The 10,607-nt window shown below is 36.9% G+C and overlaps 1 protein-coding gene across 8 annotated transcripts in view; it reads left to right on the top strand.

Annotated features, from left to right (window-relative positions):
- The window catches only part of XRCC4 (X-ray repair cross complementing 4), a 342,053-nt gene that overhangs the window by 309,142 nt on the left and 22,304 nt on the right, over positions 1-10,607 (top strand). Inside the window, exon 10 of one of the 8 annotated variants that reach the window (XM_064273791.1) lies at positions 5,020-7,087. The exons of the other annotated variants lie outside the window; for them this stretch is intronic. Coding sequence (XP_064129861.1) covers positions 5,020-5,056 — 37 coding nt within the window. The 3' untranslated portion in view covers positions 5,057-7,087. Of the gene's footprint in view, positions 1-5,019; positions 7,088-10,607 lie in introns of those variants that run through there. 8 annotated transcript variants of the gene reach the window in all.

The raw sequence follows: 10,607 nt of genomic DNA on the forward strand, positions 1-10,607 counted from the left end.
AGTCCCCTCAAATCATGTTCCCCAGACCCCAGCCCCTGCTCCGCTGACCTTTGAAGCTTTCATTTTATCCCGGAAACCTCTTTGCTTTTAATCCAGTCCAATTAGGCTGACCTTCGTTGTATTGAGTGTTGTCTTTCCCTTCACCCAAAGCAGTTCGTATCTAGTGATTGATCAATAAAAAACCCTCTCCCTCCCTCCCTCCTTCCCTCCCTCCCCCCTTTGTAACCACAAAAGTATGTGTTCTCCGTTTTTTCTGTTTCTCAAGATCTTATAATAGTGGTCTTATACAATATTTGTCCTTTTGCCTCTGACTCATTTCGCTCAGCATAATGCCTTCCAGATTCCTCCATGTTATGAAAAGTTTCAGAGATTCGTCACTGTTCTTTATTGACGCGTAGTATTCCATTGTGTGAATATACCACAATTGATTTACCCATTCATCTGTTGACGGACATCTTGGTTGCTTCCAGCTTTTTGCTATTGTAAACAGAGCTGCAATAAACATGGGTGTGCATATATCTGTTTGTGTGAAGGCTCTTGTATCTCTAGGGTATATTCCGAGGAGTGGGATTTCTGGGTTGTATGGTAGTTCTATTTCTAACTGTTTGAGATAACGCCAGATGGATTTCCAAAGTGGTTGTACCATTTTACAATCCCACCAGCAGTGTATGAGAGTTCCAATCTCTCCGCAGCCTCTCCAACATTTATTATTTTGTGTTTTTTGGATTAATGCCAGTCTAGTTGGTGTCAGATGGAATCTCATCGTAGTTTTAATTTGCATTTCTCTAATGGCTGATGATCGGGAGCATTTTCTCATGTGTCTGTTGGCTGCCTGAATATCTTCTTCAGTGAAATGTGTGTTCATATCCTTTGCCCACTTCTTGATTGGGTTGTTTGTCTTTTTGTGGTTGAGTTTTGACAGAATCATGTAGATTTTAGAGATCAGGCGCTGGTCTGAGATGTCATAGCTGAATATTCTTTCCCAGTCTGTAGGTGGTCTTTTTACTCTTTTGGTGAAGTCTTTAGATGAGCATAGGTGTTTGATTTTTAGGAGCTCCCAGTTATCTGGTTTCTCTTCGTCATTTTTCGTAATGTTTTGTATTCTGTTTATGCCCTGTATTAGGGCTCCTAGAGTTGTCCCTATTTTTTCTTCCATGATCTTTATCGTTTTAGTCTTTATGTTTAGGTCTTTGATCCATTTGGAGTTAGTTTTTGTGCATGGTGTGAGGTATGGGTCCTGTTTCATTCTTTTGCAAATGGATATCCAGTTATGCCAGCACCATTTGTTAAAAAGACTATCATTTCCCCAATTGACTAACACTGGTCCTTTGTCAAATATCAGCTGCTCATACATGGATGGATTTATATCTGGGTTCTCAATTCTGTTCCATTGGTCTACGTGCCTGTTGTTGTACCAATACCAGGCTGTTTTGACTACTGTAGGTGTATAATAGGTTCTGAAATCAGGTAGAGTGAGGCCTCCCACTTTCTTCTTCTTTTTCAGTAATGCTTTGCTTATCCGGGGGTTCTTTCCCTTCCATATGAAATTAGTGATTTGTTTCTCTATCCCCTTAAAATATGACATTGGTATTTGGATAGGAAGTGTGTTATATGTATAGATGGCTTTTGGTAGAATAGACATTTTTACTATGTTAAGTCTTCCTATCCATGAGCAGGGTATGTTTTTCCACTTAAGCATGTCCTTTTGAATTTCTTGTAGCAGAATTTTATAGTTTTCTTTGTATAGGTCTTTTACATCCTTGGTAAGATTTATTCCTAAGTATTTTATCTTCTTGGTGGCTACTGTGAATGGTATTGATTTGGTTATTTCCTCTTCGGTGTTCTTTTTGTTGATGTAGAGGAATCCAAGTGATTTTTGTATGTTTATTTTGTAACCTCAGACTCTTCCAAACTCTTCTATTAGTTTCAGTAGTTTTCTGGAGGATTCCTTAGGGTTTTCCATGTATACGATCATGTCATCTGCAAATAGTGATAGCTTTACTTCCTCCTTGCCAATCTGGATACCCTTTATTTCTTTGTCTAGCCTAATTGCCCTGGCTAGGACTTCAAGTACGATGTTGAATAAGAGCGGTGATAAAGGGCATCCTTGTCTGGTTCCCGTTCTCAAGGGAAATGCTTTCAGGTTCTCTCCATTTAGAGTGATATTGGCTGTTGGCTTTGTATAGATGCCCTTTATTATGTTGAGGAGTTTTCCTTCAATTCCTATTTTGGTAAGAGTTTTTATCATAAATGGGTGTTGAACTTTGTCAAATGCCTTTTCTGCATCTATTGATAAGATCATGTGGTTTTTATCTTTTGTTTTATTTATGTGATGGATTACATTAATGGTTTTTCTGATATTAAACCAGCCTTGCATACCTGGTATAAATCCCACTTGATCAGGGTGAATTATTTTTTTGATGTGTTGTTGGATTCTATTGGCTAGAATTTTGTTGAGGATTTTTGCATCTATGTTCATGAGGGGTATAGGTCTATAATTTTCTTTTTTTGTAATGTCTTTACCTGGTTTTGGTATCAGGGAGATGGTAGCTTCATAGAATGAGTTGGGTAGTATTCCGTCTTTTTCTATGCTTTGAAATACCTTCAGTAGTAGTGGTGTTAAGTCTTCTCTGAAAGTTTGGTAGAACTCTGCAGTGAAGCCGTCCGGGCCAGGGCTTTTTTTTGTTGGAAGTTTTTTGATTACCGTTTCAATCTCTTTTTTTGTTATGGGTCTATTTAGTTGTGCTACTTCTGAATGTGTTAGTTTAGGTAGGTAGTGTTTTTCCAAGAATTCATCCATTTCTTCTAGGTTTTCAAATTTGTTAGAGTACAATTTTCCGTAGTATTCTGAAATGATTCTTTTAATTTCATTTGGTTCTGTTGTGATGTGGTCCTTCTCGTTTCTTATTGGGGTTATTTGTTTCCTTTCCTGTATTTCTTTAGTCAGTCTAGCCAATGGTTTATCAATTTTGTTAATTTTTTCAAAGAACCAGCTTTTGGCTTTGTTAATTCTTTCAATTGTTTTTCTGTTCTCTAATTCATTTAGTTCAGCTCTAATTTTTATTATTTGTTTTCTTCTGGTGCCTGATGGGTTCTTTTGTTGCTCACTTTCTATTTTTAAATTCATTTTTATGGCAATTACATTCCTCTAACATTTTGCTCAGTTTGGCATCCTGACATGTTTCAGAAATATTACCTTTGGCATATATTACAAAACGCAAGTGATTCACTGCAAGCAATACTAATGCTTCTCATTTGAATAAGAAAAGATAGACATTCCAGCCATATATCACATGATATTACATGGCATTACGTTTTAGACTTGGCTGAGAAATTCTGTCTTTACAAATTGAGCCAAGAAATGGAAATATCATTTTAAGAGATATTGGTAATTTAATTCCCAACAAGTTAAAAAAGAAATCAGTCATTCATTTTAATATTTTCGAGAAACTTCCTCAGGGTGAGATACTTCTTTTGACAAATCTAGCCTTTGATTGGCACTATTCATTGTTAATTAGATGGTGGCAGTACAATTCTGATTTAAGTTGTAGTTGTTGAGTGTGTGTATTTTTTAACGTACTGTGAAATCAAGCTAACAGAACGTAGGGATCTGTGCAATCGTGCTACTGAGACCATTAAGCCATTTTTAGTGAGGCTGTCATCGTCTGGAGAAGTTTTATTGTATCCGCTTATACTATAGCCTTCAGTTCTACAGACAGGTCCTTATTCTGCCATTAACCTTTCCTCTTTAATTCACATTATTTGTTTATTCCACAAATATTTATTGAGCACCTGTATTTTGCAAAGCAGTCTATAGCCAACTCTTTGGGCATAATAACCTCAAAATTCAGGGACTGAAAGTAGCACCAAGATCATTTATCATAACTCTGACTTTCCACAAATTAAATTAAGAAACTGAGGGCCTAAGAGGTGCAGTGACCTGACCAAAATCTTGATGTGGTTGAACATAAAGATCATCATTCCTCCTAGTAAACCATGTTGCCCATGAAAAACTGTCTGAAAATCTACCCGAAACTTAAATATTGATATAGTATTTAGAGATTCCTAAAGGGGTAAACCACTGTTTATGAGCTAATTATATCACAAACTCCTGGCCTTCAAGCTACTTACAGAATTTTTAGAATAAAAAGATGAGTTGATAAAATTATAGAAGGACATAAAGTTTAACTGAAATCTGATTGAAGGCAGTGATCGTGCGTTACCTTTATCATTTTTTGTTATATTTCAGTAACACGGTGAGCTGCTCATGGTACATACTCAACAAATATTTATTAGATGAATAAAACTATATATCAAAATAGAGTGTGCAGGCATTAAGTACTCTAAGTGCTCAGACAAAAGAAAAATCAGTCTGGATGTGGGCATTCAAAAAAGTCTTCATGGAAGATTTAGAATTTAAACTGGGCCGTGACTAATGTCTGTAATTTAATTAGACATAGAGGAACTCCCAGGTTTCAAATTACTTGTTAGCTCACTTTCCATTAAGACTTTAGATACAGATTCTCTACTGTATTTGCTTTCAAATTTCACCTTTAAGCACAAATGCTTGAAACAAGAATTCTTGAAGATTTCTACCAGAAAAAAAATATGATCAGTATGCTAAGATACATGTACAAGGATTTTAATTGCTGTGGTGTTTATAGGAGCACTAAAAAAGTGGAACCAACCCAAATACCCATCAATGAGATAATGGTTAGCATATCCAAATTAAAATTAATGATAAACATTGATCTATACTTTTCACCAAAGGTATCTCTAATATACTGTAGAGTAAAAATTAGCAGGTTGCCAAACCACTTATATAGAATGATCCTGTTTTTGTAAGTATATATATGAAAATACAATTTCAAATAATATAAAATAGGATAATGGATATTTTTATTTTCTTCTTTATGCTTTTCAGGATTGAAGCCTTACAATAAGCATTTATTGCATATAAAAATGATCAGACTTTGTTTGTGGGGAGACTTCTAAATTTATTCTGTTTATTTACCACAGATTTGAAAACTATAGGACAATGATCTCCATTCATTGAACAAATCTTTCCTGAGCACCTATTAGGTACTAGATACTGAAAGCAAATGACTCAAAAAATCTATTTCTTAAGCTCCTCATGACTTCAGAAGAAGACAAGAATCATAAACAGAGCACCAGGAATCTATTTCCTTCAGCGTTGTAACTTCACTGATTTTGTCTTACACTGTTTTTTTTTTAACTAAATTGATGGATCTCTGTGTTTTTTGTTGCAGTATCTAGACTATGAATAAAATTACAGAGGTTTTTCCATGTCTGACTTTTTCATTGAAATAATTCAAATCTTTCTCTTGCCTAGGAGGAGAAAAAGCAACTCCAATACATATAGGGTCAGAGAAAAATGTTGAATGTGTTTTGAGTTGACATTGAAAACTTATACATGTAATAATTATACCTTTATTCTGTACAATATCATTTTCTATTCTCCTCCTATATGATCTGTTTTCAGGCATTTAGTTACATGTTACAATAATTATGTCTATACTTATTGTTAATTTTATCATCGAATCTCCCAGAGGGTAGCACTTGTCATTTTGACACTGCATTAATGCCTAGCCCCTTGGCATTCCTGGGAGAGTAATGCTATCTGAACTTGGCTTGCTCAGGTTGAGGCAGAACGCATGCCCTAGGTCTAGTGACAGGCAGCCAGCCATGGTTAATTGCGTGCAGTCAGAAGATGGTGGATTCATTTCTATTAATCTACTGAGCAGCTAAGTATGGATACAAGTTTTTTAAAATACTAGTAATCTAAAGGATGTTTCAGTATTTTTAATTCGTGGTTCTTTTAAGTTAAGGAGTCTATTAGCAGAAACTCTTTGTAGTTTATGCAGTATCAGGAGCTAATAATAACAGCTTCCATATGTTCTGTAGCAGTTGACAAGCATTTTCATATACATCACTTCATTTAATCTTTAGACCACCTGGGAGGCAAATATTATTATCCCCATTTCACAGATTAGAGAGCAAAAGTCCATTTAGGTTAAATGATTTCACTAAGGCTACATAGCTAATGAGAAATAGGAAAAAAAATAACAAACCAAACCCATTGCCGTCAAGTCGACTCCAACTCATAGCGACCTCATAGGACAGAGTAGAATTGTCCTGTAGGGTTTCCAGTGAGTGACTGGTGGATTCAAACTGCTGACCTTTTGGTTAGCAGCCGAGCTCTTAACCATTGCACCACAGGGGCTCCAACCTGGATTCAAATCTGTGTCCTCAGTCCCATGCTTTTTCATCTATACTAAGTTGCTGCTACGAGTTGTCCTCTGCCTTTCAAGTTGGAAGTATGGGAGATCACTGAGTATTACTGAGTTGACTCAACCTAATGATAATTGTTCCTGGAGCCACATCAAATTGTTAATATTAAGCATATTTTATTTAGGTTCCGTAGAATACAACTGACAAGGTTTATACAACTATATAAACATAACTTACTAAGCTTTACTTCTATCTGAGCTCTGTTACGCTCCAGCTCGCCTTTCCCAAGGCTGGTTAACAGTGATCATTGCATTGAACAAGCCTGTTATCCTAGGATAAAAAGAAAAATTTACTATAAATGTAAATGTTGATCCACTGAGGTAGTTGTCATTGTAGTTGTTAGGTGCCTTCAAGTCAGTTCCGACTTATAGAGACCCTATCTGTGTACAGCAGAACGAAACACTGCCCAATCCCCAGCCATCCTCACAACCGTTGCTGTGTTTGAGCCAGTATGTCAATCAGTCTTGTCAAGAATCTCCCTCTTTTTTTGCTGACCCTCTACTTTACTAAGCATGATGTCCTTCTCCAGGGACTAGTCCTCCTGATAACATGTCCAAAGTATGTGAGATGAAGTCTCTCCATCCTTGCTACTAATGAGCATTCTGGCTGTAATTCTTCCAAGACAGATTTGATAATTTTTCTAGCACTCCATGGCTTATTGAGTATTCTTCATCAATACTCAAAAGCATCATTTCCTCTTCACTCTTCATTATACATTGACCAGCTTTCATATGCATATGAAATGACTGAAAACACCACGGCTTGGATTAGGCGCACCTTAGTTCTCAAAGTGACATCTTTGCTTTTAAACACTTTAAAGAGGTCTTTTGCAGCAGATTTGCCCAGTGCAATAAAGAAAAATATGTCGTTTGAATTCTTGAGTGCTGCTTCCATGGGCGTTGATTGTGGGTCCAAGTGAAATCAACTTCAATATTTTCTCTGTTTATCATGATGCTGCTTATTGGTCCAGTTGTGAGGATTTTTGTTTTCTTTGTGTTAAAGTGTAATCCATACTGAAGGCTGTGGTCTTTGATCTCCATCAGTAAGCACTTCGAGTCCTCCTCACTCAGCAGCTATGTTATATCATCTGCATATTACAGGTTGTTAATGAGTTTGCCTCCAATCCTGAGGTTGTGTTCTTCATATAGTCCAGCTTCTCGGATTATTTGTTCAGCATACAGATTGACTAAGTAGAGGGAAAGAATACAACCCTGACACACACCTTCCCTGATTTTAAACTACACAGTTCTGTTCTGTTCAAATGACTGCCTCTTGGTCTATGTACAGATTCCCCATGGGCCTAATCAAGTGTTCTGGAATTCCCGTTCTTTGCAGTGTTATCCATAATTTGTTATGATCCGCACAATCGAATGCCTTTGCATAGTCAATAAAACATAGGTAAACATCTTTGTGGTATTCCCTGCTTCCCGCCAGGATCCATTTGCCATCAGCAATGATATCCCTTGTTCTTCTGAATCTAGTTTGAATTTCTGTCAGTTCCTTGGCAATGTACTGCTGCAACCGCTTTTGAGTTATCTTCTGCAAAATTTTACTTGCATGTGATATTAATAATTCTGTTCAATAATTTCCGTATTCTGTTGGATCACCTTTCTTTGGAATTGGCACAAATATAGATCTCTTTCAGTCGTTTGCCCGGGTAGCTGTCTTCCAGATTTCTTGGCATAGACAAGTGAGCACTTTCAGCCTTGCATCCATTTGTTGAAATATCTCAGTTGGATTCCATCAGTCCCTGGAGCCTTGTTTTTCACCAATGCCTTCCATGCAGCTTGGACTCCTTTCTTCAGTACCATCAGTTCTTGATCATATGCTGCCTCCTGAAATGGTTGAATGTCAGCCAGTTCTTTTTGGTACTGTGACTCTGTGTATTCCTTCCATCTTCTTTTGATGCATTGTTCAATATTTTTCCCATAGAATCATTCAATATTGTAACTCAAGTCTTGAATTTTTTCTTCAGTTCTTTCAGCTTGAGAAATGCTGAGTGTGTTCTTCCCTTTTGGTTTTCTAACTTAAGGTCTTTGCACATGTCATTATAATACTTTTTCTTCTCAAGCCGACCTGTGAAATCTTCTGTTAAGCTGTTTTACTTCATCATTTCTTCCTTTCACTTTAGCTACTTAACATTCAAGAGCACGTTCCAGAGTCTCTTCTAACATCTGTTTTGGTCTTTCCTCTCTTTCTTGTCTTTTTAATGACCTTTTTGCTCTCTTTATGTTTGAAATCCTTGATGTCATTCCACAAATCTAGTTTTCAGTCATTAGTATTCAGTGCTTCAAATTTATTCTTGAAATGGTTTGTAAATTCAGGTGGTATATACTCAAGGTCATAGTTTGGCTCTTGTTGGGCTTGTTTTTTCTTCAGCTTCAACCTAAACTTGCATATGAGCAATTGATAATCTGTTCTACAGTCGTCCCTTGGCCTTGTTCTGACTGATGATATTGAGCTTCTGCATCATCTCTTTCCACAGATGTAGTTGATATGATTTCTGTATATTCCTTCTGGCCTGGTCCACGTGTATAGTTGCTGTTGATGTTGGTGAAAAGAGGTATTTGCAATGAAGAACTCTTTGGTCTTGCAAAATTCAATCCTGCAATCTCCGGCATTGTTTCTATTACCAAGGCCATATCTTCCAACTACCAATCCTTCTTCTTTGTTTCTAACTTTCATATTCCAATCACCAGTAATTATTAATGCATCTTGATTGCATGTTTCATCAATTTCAGGCTGCAAAAGTTGGTAGAAATCTTCAGTTTCTTCATCTGAAGTATTAGTATTTGGTGCATAAATTTGAATAATAATTGTATTAACTTGTCTGCCTTATAGGTGTTTGGATATTATCCTATCACTCACAGCGTTGTACTCCAGGATGGATCTTGATGAATGTGATGCCATTCCTCTTCAATTTGTCATGCCTGATCTAGTAAACCTTATGATTGTCTGATTCAGTAGTACTGAACCTGAATAAAATTTAGATACTAAGTGAAGATATTTAGATTCATTAAATGAGTATGAGCCAACAACACCTCACCAACAACCACTGTAAATGTTAAGGAAACCAAAACACCAAACCTGTTGCCATAGAGTCAATTCCCACACATAGCAACCCTATAGGCCAGAGTAGAAGTGCCCTATGGGGTTTCCAAGGAGTGGCTGGTAGATTCAAACTCCCAACCTTTTGGTTAGTAGCCAGGCACTTAACCACTGTACCACCCGGGATCTACACACGTAAATGCTAAAAGCCATCATTAATTATATAAAAAAAAAAAATACACACTTATAATTAAATAGACCACTAAAGGAAATTCTTGTGGCCCAGAAATTTCTACCGTTAAGAAATTAAAATGATGTTAATGGATAGAATTTAAGGAAGCAGAAAGAAAATGTAATCATGATGGAATCATTAAAGGCCTGGCTTGAGAAACATCCTATATCTTGGCATAAAATGACTGCAGCACGAAGGGCATTTTATTTCTTGACCATAATGATGAGTCTTTTTGTAGGCCTTTGAGTTTTTTGTTAACACAGAGACAGATTAATTTTTTTTTAACTTTTCCAGAGTATTTTTTTTCTTTTTAACCTCTTTTTTTTTTTAATTGTCCTTTAGATGAAGGTTTACAGAGCAAATTAGTTTATCATTAAGCAATGAATACACATATTATTTTGTGACATTGGTTGCCAACCTAGCAACATATCAACACTCTCCCCTCCTCAACCTTGGGTTCCCGTTTCTATTCATCCAGCTTTCCTGTTCCCTCCTCCCTTCTCGTCCTTGCCCTTGAGCTGGTGTGCCCATTTAGTCTTGTATACATGGTTGACCTACGTGTATTATTGCTTATTTAATGGGCCTGTCTACTCCTTGGCTAAAGGGTGAACCTCAGGAGTGACTTCAGTACTGAGTTAAAAGGATGTTCAGAGCCATACTCTTGGGGTTTCTCCAGTCTCTGTCAAGTAGTAAATCTAGTCTTTTTTTGTGAGTTAGAATTTTGTTCTACATTTTGCTCCAGCCTCTGTCTGGGCCCCTCTATTGTGATCCCTGTCATAGCAGTCAATGGTGGTAGCCAGGCACCATCTAGTTGTGCTGGACTCAGTCTGGTGGAGGCTGTGGTGGTTGTGTTCCATTAGTCCTTTGGACTAATCTTTCCCTTGTATCTTTGGTTTTCTTTATTCTCCCTTGCTCCAGACAGATTGGGACCAGTAGACATATCTTAGATGGCCACTCACAAGCTTTTAAGACCCTAGATGCTACTCACCAAAGTAGGATGTAGAACATTTACCTT

This window comes from Loxodonta africana, chromosome 2 (assembly GCF_030014295.1).
Source record: "Loxodonta africana isolate mLoxAfr1 chromosome 2, mLoxAfr1.hap2, whole genome shotgun sequence".
Taxonomy (NCBI): Eukaryota; Metazoa; Chordata; class Mammalia; order Proboscidea; family Elephantidae; genus Loxodonta; species Loxodonta africana.